Genomic DNA, 13,723 nt, shown 5'->3' with positions numbered 1-13,723 from the left:
ACAATAACCGACAAAGACATAATAATCAGGGGAAATGGGAACCAGGTGTGTGTAATCAGACAAGACAGTCCGGGATTGATGATAATGAATACCGTTCAGTGAAGCCTGGAAAGCCGGTGACATGGACCTCCAGAACTGGTGAACAGAATGAGCATCAGTACCGGGGGGATCCGTGACAGCGGTAATCATTTAGGCAGGTTACCTTCGCTTTCTTGGGCACAGGGTCTATGGTGGTCTGTTTGAAACATGTCGGTATTACAGACTCGGTCAGGGAGAGGTTGAAAATGTCAGTGAAGACACTTGCAAGTAGGTCCGTGCATGCTTTGAGTACATGTCCTGGTAATCTGTCTGGCCCCGGGGCTTTGTGAATGTTGATCTGTTAAAGGTCTTTCTCACATCGGCTACGGAGAGCATGATTACACAGTCTTCCAGAACAGCTGGTGCTCTCATGCGTGCTTCAGTATTGCTTGCCTCAAAGCGAGCATAAAAGGCATTTAGCTCGTCTGGAAGGCCCACGTCACGGGGCAGCTCGAGGCTGGGTTTCCCTTTGTAGTCCGTAATAGTTTTCAAGCCCTGCCACATCCGACGAGCATCAGAGCTGGTGTAGTAGGATTCCATCTTAGTCCTGTATTGACGCTTTGCCTGTTTGATGGTTCATCTGAAGGCATAGCGGGATTTCTTATAGGCGTCCGGATTAGTGTCCCGCTACTTGAAAGCGGCAGCTCTAGCCTTTAGCTCGGTGTGGATGTTGCCTGTAATCCATGGCTTCTAGTTGGGATATGTACGTACGGTCACTGTGGTGACGACGTCGTCGATGCACTTATTGATGAAGCCGGTGACTGAGGTGGTATACTCCTCAATGCCATTGTATGAATCCCGGAACATATTCCAGTCTGTGCTAGCAAAACAGTCCTGTAGTGTGGCATCCGCGTCATCTGATCACTTCCGTATTGAGCGAGCCGCTTGTACTTCCTGCTTTACTTTTTGCTTGTAAGCAGGAATCAGGAGGATGGAATTATGGTCAGATTTGCCAAATGGAGGGCGAGGGAGAGCTTTGTATGCATCTCTGTGTGTGGAGTAAAGGTGGTCTAGAGTTTTTTTTCTCTGGTTGCACATGTGACATGCTGGTAGAAATGAAGTAAAACGGATTTAAATTTGGCTGCATTAATGTCCCCGACCACTTGGCGCACCGCTTCTGGATGAGCATTTTCTTGTTTGCTTATGGCCTTATACAGCTCGTTGAGTGCGTTCTTAGTGCCAACATTGGTTTGTGGTGGTAAATAGACGGCTACGAATAATATAGATGAGAACTCTCTTGGTAGATAGTGTGGTCTACAGTTTTTGATGAGGTATTCTACCTCAATACCTCGAGACTTCTTTAATATTAGACATCGCGCACCAGCAGTTATTGACAAATAAACACACCCCTGCCCCTAATTTTTACCAGATGTAGCTGTTCTGTCCTGCCGATACACGGAGAAGCCAGCCAGCTCTATATTTTGCGTGTCGTTGTTTAGCCACGTCTCGGTGAAATATAAGATATTATAGTTTTTAATACGCCTTTGTTAGGATAGCCTTAATCGTAGATCGTCCAGTTTGTTTTCCAATGATTACATGTTGGCCAATAATACGGAGGGTATTGGCGGTTTACCTACTCGTCTGCGAATTCTTACAAGCCTTCCTCCCCCTTTTTCTCCACCAATAACCTGCTGTTGATGTTTTAGGTGATGACCCCGTCCTCCCTGGTTTGAAACTTTGTCCCAGTGGAAAGTAGTGAAGTTGTGCACCCTGGGATGTAACTGATCTTTCTATAATAAGGTCAAAAGACCATGTTAAGTTCTTTGCCTCAGTCTCTACTACCAGACAAGCATACATCCTACTTCTTCACAGCCTGTCTCGCTTTTCCTCTCTATTTGATCATAAACACCACACAGGGCAGAGAAAAGCAGACAGTGTACTGCCATCTCACATTGTCTCTTTGTGTTTCTGTATAGGTATTTACTCAAATACTTTTGCTCTAACGGTGCTTAGCTTTTCATCTGTTTGGTGCTACATTACTTGGTTTGGAATGGTTTGAAAACTGTATTCAACATCTGAGATAATGTAAAAAAAGACCTGATTTCTTTATTTTTTATTATTTTCTACATTATAGTGAAGACATCAAAACTATGAATTAACACATATGGAATCATGTAGTAACCAAAAAAAGTGTTAAACAAATCAAAATGTATTTTCTATTTGAGATTCTTCAAAGTAGCCACCATTTGCCTTGATGACAGCTTTGCACACTCTCGGCATTCGCTCAACCAGCTTCATGAGGCAGTCACCTGGAATTCATTTCAATTAACAGATAGCGTGGGGGTGCTTTGCTGGTGACACTGTCTGTGATTTATTTAGAATTCAAGGCACACTTAACCAGCATGGCTACCACAGCATTCTGCAGCGATACGCCATCCCATCTGGTTTGTGCTTAGTGGTACTATCATTTGTTTTTCAACAGGATAATGACTCAACACACCTCCAGGCTGTGTAAATGGCTATTTGACCAAGAAGGAGTGTGATGGAGTGCTGCATCAAATGACCTGGACTCCACAATCACCCGACCTCAACCCAATTGAGATGGTTTGGGAGGAGTTGGACCGTAGAGTGAAGAAAAAGCAGCCAACAAGTGCTCAGCATATGTAGGAACTCATTCAAGACTGTTGGAAAAGCATTCCAGATGAAGCTGGTTAAGAGAATGCCAAGAGTGTGTAAAGCTGTCATCAAGGCAAAGGGTGGCTACTTTGAAGAATCTTAAATATATATTGATTTGTTTAACAATTATTTGGTTACTACTTGATTCCATATGTGTTATTTAATAGTTTTGATGTCTTCACTATTATTCGACAATGTAAAAAATAGTACAAATAAAGAAATACCCTTGAATGAGTAGGTGTCCAAACTTTTGACTGGTACTGTATGTATAGGTGTATAAAAGTGTTCAGCTTATTATGTCAAAGGCTTAGATGAAGAGAAAGTATGACATTTCATACATTCAACTCTGTAACAAAACCACAGTTGTCATATTAATGTTATTCTAGAAACAATTTAATACATTGGGGGGAAACCAGTAGAACAAATTGTTTGATATAAATAGTAACAATTAAAATGCATAAAACCTGTGAATTATCATTCATGACCAGCCCCCTGATGAGCCCATTGGTCCAGGGGGAATGAGTGATATGCTTAAATTGGACCTGGCTAGGCCTGGCAGTCAGACTGCAGAGGAATGCAGGGCCTTTGTCTATCTGAGCGAAGAGTGGGTCAGAGGGAGAATGCCATTGATGATTGCAGAGAGGTGGAAAGAACCTCCAGGAAGTGCTCTCTCTCTCTCTCTCTCTCTCTCTCTCTCTCCATCTCTCTCCATCTCTCTCTCCATACCTCTCTCTTTCTCTCTGTGTGAGAGACTTGACCATGCTGAGCCTCTCTCGGAGGCCACAATCCCTGGGCACATCCACTGCTTTGTCTCACCCCATAAACACATACCACACCACCACCACCTGTCCTCTACTGGTTGCTGCCTGGGTCTGTGTGGCCAGGGACCCAGGGGCTGCCAGTGGTCCCATTCTTATACACATAGCTGTTCTTTACATGGCTTGGCCTAACAAATTTAAATAACTAACATTGTTGGCATTTGGCACACATGTTAGAAATCATTTTAGATCATTTTTATTGCAATAAGTATTTGAAAATGATATAAATTCACTCAATAATACTTACTTTCTTATGTGTATTTTATATTACTAGTTCCTCATATTTGGACCTTTTGACCAAACAGAAAAATTGTACATGCCTTTAATAGATCATATATATTTTACCACTAAAATCAATATTGTCCGACAAGATGAGAGAACACAAAAAAATAAACCTGCTGTTCTTTTGAGCTTTGCTAAGGCTTGGGACAAGATTCCATGGTGATTATAGATTTAATTGTCAACGGTAGACTAAAAATGGAATAAAGCAGTAACTGGATCTTTAGCCAGTGTCCCCTTCTGACCAGTGCCTGCCGTCTCCCGTCACATTGCTCACTCCCCTTTCTGTCAAGGGGCAGAGAGTAACAGCAAATGGCCCTTTCAAAACACACGACAGCTGGAACACAGGGCAAAGGTGACTGAAGCAGTTGCAGGGTGGGTGGAGAGGGGGCCACAAGAAGAGCAGCTGCAACTTGAAGCCACTTCTTTCCCTCAAAATATGTATTTTGAAAATATGGAATTAGAAATCTATGACGACCAGTGAAAATGAGAAACATCTGTATTTTGGTCTTAATTACTCTCCATAATGAAACCTTATGATCATCTCCTCTTTGAAAGATAAATGCAGCATGTTTATTGAGCAGGTTCCATCATTCCTAAAGAAAATATCAAAGTGTATATTTTATTATAGATGTGACAGAGTGTTGGGGGTACGGCAAGTTGCGATGCCCCCAAATGTATTTTCCTGTTCTATTTACATAAACTTTCTTCCTTTTGGACTTCCCATTTCTTGCAGCCTGGTCTCACCCAATATAAGTTGTAGCAACAAGATAAAAATACATATCTGTTGGAATATCAAAAAGATCTTCTGTTCTGCACCCTCAGACAAAAAAATACTGTATATAGAATGAGAGCATAATTGTCTTTTCCATATACATTAAAGAGAATAAAGGAAATTATCAAAACATTTGATACACATTATGCACTGTGTGAACAGACATCGTTCAAAGCATCAATCAATTCCCAGGTGGACATATCCCAGAAAAAGGAGTAAGATTAAGGTAGGTCAAATTATGTTCTCAAAGAATACTGCTACTTGCTGCCACTGTGTGAGTTCATGTAGTAGTACAGAACGTATTGTGGTCGGTGTTATCGCGAGACTGGTCCATTAACAACCTGCTTGACACACAGCACTGAGTGCAGCTTGCCTGCCAGGGTCGAACTGAGCTCAATAAACGACAGGAAAGGCGAACATCTGTCCGTACATCATGAAAGGACGTAAGAACATTTAAGAAAACACGGGGACAAGGAAAATATTTGTAAGTATTGCGTTTTGACAATGAAAATGTTGAAACCGAAAGTTATAATATCAAGCGCTACCTCCGTGCAGCGCAGCTGGCTTGGTCAGCGACAGTTGCTGAGCTCCTTTGCTGTGTAAAGGCTTCTAGCCATGAATTACGACCATGTAGCGTTATCTTCCTGCGTTCTTGCCTCTGCTTGTAGTTTTCCTTTCGTTAAAACAGGGCAAACTAGTTCGCGAAAAGCAAACATTTGTATTTTCGGTTTATTATTGGTTAGGCCTAATTAAAAGTTCATAGGGACATTTGTTTGTTGTCTGTAGTCTGGTCCATTGTTATTTTAAGAACTTCAAATGTTTTTACACCAATACAAGTATGTGCCATTAAAGTTGTGGCTGACTAGTGCGCAAAAGGAACAACGATGCGTTATAAAGTTATCCATATTTCGACTGTTGTCAAGTGTCCTTTAATCCTAAAATAAAATACATTTTCTTATTAAGTGTATAATATTTTAGTGTTGGGACTGATGCAACATCTGAAACAAGTTTGCGTGTCTATTGTACGTAACTCGACTCAGAGTAACATATGGCTTAAAGGGGAGCACAGCTGGAGGAAGCGTTTCCATTGCGGTGATGTCAGAGCAGCTGACTCTACAGCTTGCAGTGTAATTAGCTAACAGAGCACCAGTTTACTCACTCCCCTGGCGTCTTTCTTAACCTTGCCCGATGGGCGAGTGCTGGTATCCACAAGCCTGAGTTTTTGCCTGTCTCTGTTTGCATGCTTGGTAAATGAACGGTTCCTGATCATTGTTCAGTATACACGAACAACGGTTGAGTAGCGATCGTTTTTGTCTGTGTGGAAGCGTGCGTGCGACTGTACCCGGTCCGTCCGTTTCGCATTTCCATGTGAAGCTCAAGAACTAGTGCGACTAATCAGACTGCTGTTGGTAACTTGAGAGAAAGGTAGGAGAGTTCAAAAGGACAACACTGAAAAACACACACACACCTCAATCTGCAGGCTAATCGAGAATAAAATAACAATATTTATTTTGATTTAAGTAGCCCTATTGATGCGTAAAGAAGTCGATCTGAAAAGGACCCCTTTATCATATTGTAATAGTGATGGCGCTTCTATTTAACATTCAATGGAAATGTAGTCTTAAACATTTTAAACAACTATGTCTCGCATTTGAATTGCTAATGTTTGCATTGATAGACTACTTTGTGGCATTTTCTGCAAGTTATATTATTTTCCTGTACATTTCGTTTGGGGTTGGTTTACTTTTGTTTGTAGTTTCCTTGAACACCAGATGTGTTGCTGACGCTCTGTGGTGCCCTCTATATGGCAGTATTTCGTTGATTTAATACACAGTTTTTCCTGTTTTTCATCAGGTTATGACGGAAGAATGGAGTTCCCAGACCATAGCCGCCAGTTGTTGCAGTGCCTGAGTCAGCAGCGTCACCAAGGTTTCCTCTGTGACTGCACTGTTCTCGTAGGGGATGCACGATTCAAAGCACACAGAGCCGTGCTGGCCTCATGCAGCATGTACTTCCATCTCTTCTACAGGGACCAGCCAGACAAAAGGGACGTTGTGCATCTGAACAGTGACATTGTGACAGCCCCGGCTTTCAGTCTGCTCCTTGAGTTTATGTATGAGGGGAAGCTGGAATTCAACACACTGCCAGTGGAGGATGTCCTGGCTGCGGCCAGTTACCTTCACATGTATGATATAGTGAAAGTGTGCAAAAGCAAGCTGAAAGATAAGGAACTGTGCTACCTGGATGAGAAGGTTAGCGAGGTGATAGCACTGAGCTGTCTGGAAAAGGAGAGCTCCTCAGACAGCGAGCTGCAGAGCAAGCAGCCAGGGCCAGGCCGGCGACAGACACAGCAGCTGCCCCAGAGAGCCCCCCCGGCAGAGGAGTTTGACATCGACAACAGCGAAGTCAGGCTGGCTGTCACAGATTGTGATAGGTCTGCACAGAGCAGGCAGAAGGCAAACGGTCACCCTGGCAGGTCCCCGGACCTTGTAGGTGTCAATTATGTGTCAGCAGAGGCCGAGCCCTGCGTCCAAACAGCTGGAAAAACAAAAGCTGATGTCAGTAGTTGCACAGTATTGCTGTCCCAGAGGTCCCGGGCTTCAGTTGACATGGACTGTGCTCTGGATTTGTCTTTCAAGCCACTGTCTAGCAGAGATCCCATACACCCCACCTACATCTCGGGACAGCTGGCCCTCGACAGCCAGCAGCAGGGCACTGAGCCACTTGTTAAAGATGAACACGACTTGCTGTCAGAGCAGGAGGACAGTGAGGCGATGAGCCCGGAGAGCCAGCGCTTTGGGAATAGTGCCAGGAGCTCAGTGGTGACAGGGTTCGCTGCCCTCTTCCCAGGCAACAACGGCTCCACATCGGCCCTGCTCTCCCAGGAGGAAGACCTGATGGAGGAGGGGGTGGGCAGTGGAGGAAGGGGGGGCACGAGGGGCAGAGAGGGCGATGAGAGGAGGGGGAGGCTGTTGGGGGACAGTGAGGAGGAGGACGACCTGGCCTCTTCGGACATCTCCACCTCCAGTGGGGTCCTGCTGCCCCCGGGGCAACAGGTGTGTGTGTGTCCACTATGCAGCAAGGTGTTCCCCAGTCCCCATGTGCTCCAACTGCACCTCAGCTCACATTTCCGTGAGAAGGACGGAGCACGCTCCAAGCTCTCCCCCGACGGTTCTGTTCCCACCTGCTCACAGTGTGGCAAGACCTTCTCCTGCATGTACACCTTGAAGCGGCACGAGCGCACACACTCTGGCGAGAAACCATACACCTGTGGCCAGTGCGGCAAGAGCTTCCAGTACTCTCATAACTTGAGCCGGCATGCCGTGGTTCACACACGTGAGAAGCCTCACGCCTGCAAGTGGTGTGAGCGGCGCTTCACCCAATCTGGGGACCTGTACCGCCACATCCGCAAGTTCCACTGTGGCCTTGTCAAGACCCTCGCCATTGGATAAACCCCTCTCACCAGTGCCATGAAATAAGACCGAGTAACGTCTTATCACTCCCTGAGTACTACTACTGCATATACCTCCACAGTAAAGTACTAGTTATACATATTCACAAATTGTTAAAGACATATCCTTTTGGAATTCTAATCCATGTGGCATTTCTTAAGTTAAAGTGTAGCAACTTTATAATGCACAAAACTGGACTTCACTGGAAGGATGTTGGACTTTATAATTTTGTTTTACAATAATAAGATGGGGTGCTTTTCCACTCAAGCTGGATATATGTTGAAGGTGGACAAATCAGTTGCACTTGTTTATTTCTGTCTGTCTTGGTAGTGCAAAACTGCTGAACTTGATGAAGAGTGTATTCTGCTAATAGAAACACATTTCTACGCATATATCTGCAAGTGAATATGGCGCACACTCCTGAATGGATTAACATTTGGTTAGTGCACATGTGGAAGAGGAAACTAAAACTGCCCAAGAGTAGCAATCTATTTTATATCCAACCTTATTTATTAGTCAACCTGCTTAACAGGAAGAAATATCACAAGGCAGTGAAAAAATACTTGAAGTTGGACTACTGGATAATTTTTTGGGGGTAGCTAGTATTGTCGTTTTCTTTATGGTAGGAATGAAGCAGACAACATGATGTTTCTTTATAATAGAGGACGAAAATAAATACAGGAGTTGCAAGGGTTTTTCATATAGTAAGATGGAGCATGTCCTGAAGGAATTACTTTTTTTTGCTGCACTGGCCTTTCAATGTTCAATGTTCAGTTTGCTGTATGAACATTTAGAAGTGAATTGTTTTGTCACCGTTATGCTCTAGCATATACAGGTTGGGTGGTAATTACTAAAGATTGCAGCTAATGCCTGTAACACTGGTGCCTACTGAAATGATTGACACTCCTGTTCTCATACAAGCATAGGACCTGTTGCCTTCAATACAACTAATCTGTGGGCCTTCAAAAATGTGATCAGCACTTTCCCTTTACAGTGCCTTAATACCAGGAAGTAACTTGGTCACTCAGTGATAGCCCTTGGCACTTGTATGCCAATTGATTCATGAGTGTACATACAATAATGTAATACATGTGGTATAAAATCAAGCTCTTTTATTAATTAACAATTGTTGACTTCTATTTAGTAAGTTCAATTTCTGGGTTATTTGTCTGTATTACAGCACTGTAAAAGAAAGGGTAACCACGTTTGCATATTCCTTTGCTGTCCATATAATAATGCTGGAGACATGCCCTGATAGACAGGGCAGAGAGTGGGAGAGATGGTCAAAGTATACTCTCGGTGTGCCTCAGTGCTTCTCTGAGGAGATGGTGTCCTGTGGATGTCTTGTTGCCACACTGTCCGTTCATCAGAACACGTAGCTCAAAATGCTAAATCTACTGAGTTCATTTTGCCCCTTGTGGTTGCTCTTATAAAGTATCCTATCTATTTTTCTGTTCATGTTGAAGTACTACTGATGTCTGATTTAATGTTTGAGTGAATCCTTTGGTGGAACTTTGCTTGACAGAATCTTTGGACAGAATGTGGATTTAATGGGCCTGTTGTGTGTTGGAAAGATTTCATTGTAGTTGGGTTCATTTTGATGCTATACATATGATTCCTACAAGGTGAGTAGCACTAAAAGTCCAAGATATTGGTTTCATCTGTCCTGAGAAGACTTGATCTGAAGGATTTATTAGTTTAACTTGGTTCAGGGTTTACTTTAGGTGTGACCTGTAAAGATGAGCTGATTTCTCTAAGCTTAGAGACTTGATGCCTTGTCATCTTGGTACTATGGAATTGATATTGGGGTCGTTTATTCATTTCTGCAAATCCTGTTACTGTAAAGAAATGGTCTGTTAATGTATCTTACACAGAAATCTTAAATTGCGTATTCTCACCGAAGCACTTGTTTTGAGCATGCATATAGTTTCAACACTGATATTGTCTAGGCTGCTATTTCTTACTATTTGTATATTTAATGTAAATATATATTATATTTATCAGTATGTATGCTGTTTCTCTGTATTAGAAGAACACAGTAGAGTTGATTATCAAGGTGTTTTACTAAGGCTTCAATCTCTTAGGTAAGAGTTTCATGTCTTCCCTCCCACCGTGATTTGGGTTTCCTTTTCCTGTCTCACTCCAGTGAACTTGGCTTCCTTTTCAGATGTAATGTCTCACAGGCCATGTCTTCACTCCAGAACAAAACAGGGAGTAATACTGCTATGACTGCTGTTCCGGCAGAGGAAGCAGTTGTTCACAAGAACAAACACACCGATATGGTGTAGAATATCTATAGAAGTCATACAATACAAGCATTGTTCTCCTGTCCCAGGTAGTTCTCAAGGGATCATTGTGCATGTCTGCCCTCACTGTGGGGGGAAAAAAGTCACCATGAGTCTCTCTTTGCACTTTTTGTATTGAATGGAGCCGTTGGAATGCGAGAAATGTATTGGGCAAAGGGAGACCTGGAAGACGGTAAACAGGTGCATTGTCTGGAGGCATCGAAGAACAGCCCTCGATTCCCAGCATGCATTAGATAAGTGCTTCATTGTTCTTTTATGTGGAGAGGATACTACAGTGACTCCATAGCGTCTTTAGCAACACAATCACTATAATTGTAAGCGTATTTCTCTTTTCAAGTGTTGGTGTTGCCTGATTTTCAAGAACCTTTTTGAGATGAGGTATCGCAACACTGATTCATCTGAACTTTAGTATGTAGGTAGTATTTATTAACATCCAATTATGTACCCATCCTCCCCCTGGAATGAGTTTCCCAATATTTCATGAAGCTGTGTTTTTCTTTTTTTTTAGATGTCATATAGTGTTCAATTTGTGGTATTTCAATCAAAACACAGGAATGTAGTTTGTTGCATATTTTCTCACTCTTTTGAAAGGAACATTTCTTATGTGATGCAGTTGAAACATGGATGTATTGTTTTTTCTAATGTACACATGTAGTTGTACAGGCTTAGAAAACTAACAGTAAATTCTTGTTTTGATGGTTTCTCAGTCATTATTTATATCTCCAGGATTGTTACAGAATGTGCCTTGTAGAAACACAGACAAGTGTTGCACCTGGAGTTGCCCCTTTCATACACTGTACATTTGCCACAGACTGCTGTGATGATATTCAGGCTATACAATTTTTTTTTTTTTTTCCACCTTATCAAAATGTCAACTAAGCCTGTTTTCTGCTGCTTTTAGAGACGAGTTTCAGGGTTGGAGTTTTGCTACTGTTAAATGAATTACTCTTTTGTAAAGGTTTTTAATCTGGAATTCAATTTAATGTTAAGCAAACTGAATGCAAGTATTTTTGTTTGGCTCTAAGCTAGGTCCATGTTTTGGGAATTAACCTAATTGTTTTCCATAGATGTCATGTTTAATGTGAAACAGAGAGATATTTACGACGAATGAACACTCATGCTACTGCTCCTGATCAGTGGGGTTCTGTTTTCCTAATTCATGCTGTAGGATTTAAGTCTAAAACTGAGTATTGGGTTACATTAATACTGGAATTTGTGTCTTTGGCAGGTTAAGACTGTGAAATTGTGTACAATCATGAGAAATATTTATTGAATTGTTTCTTGTGCAACATTTGACTCAATTATTTGATTTGTAAAATGAAAGATGCTGATAAATGTCAATGGTAATATTAGAATTTGTAGAAGTGCCATTAGAATTTAATATAATTTTTTAATAAGAAAGTTATATTTTATAGTAATCAATTGCTTCTGTGTTAGTGGTTTAGAGATTAGGGGTCAATCTTATTCAGAATTGACATTGTGTAGAACTTGAGGCAATTTATTTTGATCTGTAATTGTATGTGCTTTTTTTGTGTTTTGTTTGCGCTTTCAGAGAGTGTGTGTGCGTGCTGTGGAGATGTGACAATCTTGAGTTAGGTCTTTATTAAGATTATGCATAGATTAAACAGGATACTTTTCTGTGCCTCGTGTGGATGTCTTTCTTGTGCGTTTCCTGATATTACCATGTTAACATGTTTAGGGGCACAACTCTTCCCACTTTGGGATTTAGTTGTCCAATCCTATGTTTTGTGTTCTACTGACCAAGACACACCAAATTATCTGACACTAAACTAAGACAGGATTTGTGGCAATAAATCCATATAATAATTGGCATGGGAAATTGAAATACGCATTCAAACTGGTGAAAGAGGATTTTCCATTGTCGACCTTTAGATATTGTCAAGGAGAGTCTTCATTGTTGCCTTTGCACAAGCAACACCCGATAAGTGTGTGTTGGTAGTGAGAGGACTGTATACAGACAACACAATGTGATAATATTGTGGGTCTTCTCTATCCCACTGAACCCATATCCTGCAGGGGATCTTTAGCAGGAGCATGTCATTCTTCCAGAACTTTCAATTGTTGTGTCATATTAATCACCTTTTAATTTTCTTTAATGAAAGTAAACTGCATAAGTGAGCAAACAAACAAAAAAATGTGTGTCTAATTGGGGATCTCCATGTCCATTCACTGGTCATTTTCTTTGCGGAGGGGTATTAATTATCCCCCCGCTGCAAAGCTACTCTGCTATGCATTCGGGGATGGGTTGGGAGTTCCCACTACTCTCCCCAGCACATCAATTCTGTGGTGCATAGACATGGCAGCATCCACCAACCCCGAATTACGGCCCCATCCTTGGCCTCATCCAGTCACTGGGTAGTAGCTCAGGCACTCTGTCTTCTCCCACTTCCGAGCACTAACTTTATGCACAAACAGACGACACTGCCGCCCGCGCTGACCAGCCAACCACAGCACAAAGACAACAATGTCCTCCCAAGATCATTCAAAAACACCAAACGGCCTCCACTACCTCCCAGTAAATAAGGGACCTCACACTGTAAACATTTCTTCAGTTCTCAGGGTATTCACATCACTATCAGCATGTTATATCTGCACTTGGCCATCACATGGATTTCTACATGGACCAAACCTGAGTATGGAAAGTATGGTCCATGTGATAAGGATTAACTGCTAGATGTCAGCGCTGTGATGTGGGCTCTGAGTTAAATCATGGAATATTGAAAACATTCCTTTCTAAGGCTTTTAAGCCTGGTACATTTAGATGGTTTTGGACCTCTACAATACTCTCTGTATTTATTTATTCCCCAGTTTAGAGGCAGACTTGGAGGAAGTTGTTGAGATGAAAGTTGTAAGTGTCCACCACCTCACAAGGCCAGCGGTGGGAGCCCTTGACCTCTGAACGGACTGCCAGGGACAGCTGGTGTGGTCCATGTTTATTTATTTATTTCTTAACAAAAGACAGGTGGTAACACTTGAAAAGGGCACACACACACACAAAGAAACAAACAGCTTGGTACAAAAACCCAGCCTCGTTTCTCTATATAGACACTAATCTGCGGTATAGACATTATTTTCACTTACATCGACTCAGCATCACACTGCTCTCAAAAACAGTAACAATAAAAATAGACATTGTCGTAAAATGTTTTTCTCAGTTACATTTCCTTTTATTTTGTCACAGAATTGGTTTGGCTTCATTCAAATGCTTCTGCAATACATAACTTACATTATGAAATTGAATACATGAATGACAATTAGCTAGACAGTTGGATATATATCACTGGTGTTCAGGTCATGCTGGGGTTGCCTTGTTTGGAGTGACTCGTCCGTGGAGTGCCAAGACAGTGTGTCCTTGGTCCACTGCACAGCTGTCACTCA

The 13,723-nt window shown here is 42.1% G+C and overlaps 1 protein-coding gene across 1 annotated transcript; it reads left to right on the top strand.

Moving 5' to 3' along the window:
* Positions 1 to 4,898: 4,898 nt before the first annotated feature.
* Positions 4,899 to 11,962, top strand: LOC139375266 (zinc finger and BTB domain-containing protein 18.2-like). The gene is made up of 2 exons (XM_071116879.1): positions 4,899 to 5,050; positions 6,421 to 11,962. Exon 2 carries the CDS (start codon positions 6,435 to 6,437, stop codon positions 8,016 to 8,018), a length of 1,584 nt encoding a protein of 527 aa, XP_070972980.1. The 5' UTR covers positions 4,899 to 5,050; positions 6,421 to 6,434; the 3' UTR covers positions 8,019 to 11,962.
* Positions 11,963 to 13,723: the final 1,761 nt, after the last annotated feature.

Source organism: Oncorhynchus clarkii, chromosome 19 (genome assembly GCF_045791955.1).
Source record: "Oncorhynchus clarkii lewisi isolate Uvic-CL-2024 chromosome 19, UVic_Ocla_1.0, whole genome shotgun sequence".
NCBI classification, from domain to species: Eukaryota; Metazoa; Chordata; class Actinopteri; order Salmoniformes; family Salmonidae; genus Oncorhynchus; species Oncorhynchus clarkii.
This window is presented reverse-complemented; position numbering and strand designations above follow the sequence as displayed.

Bases quoted from the DNA above. Each gene is read 5' to 3' on its own strand.
- LOC139375266 (XM_071116879.1), top strand. From the start codon at position 6,435: ATGGAGTTCCCAGACCATAGCCGCCAGTTGTTGCAGTGCCTGAGTCAG.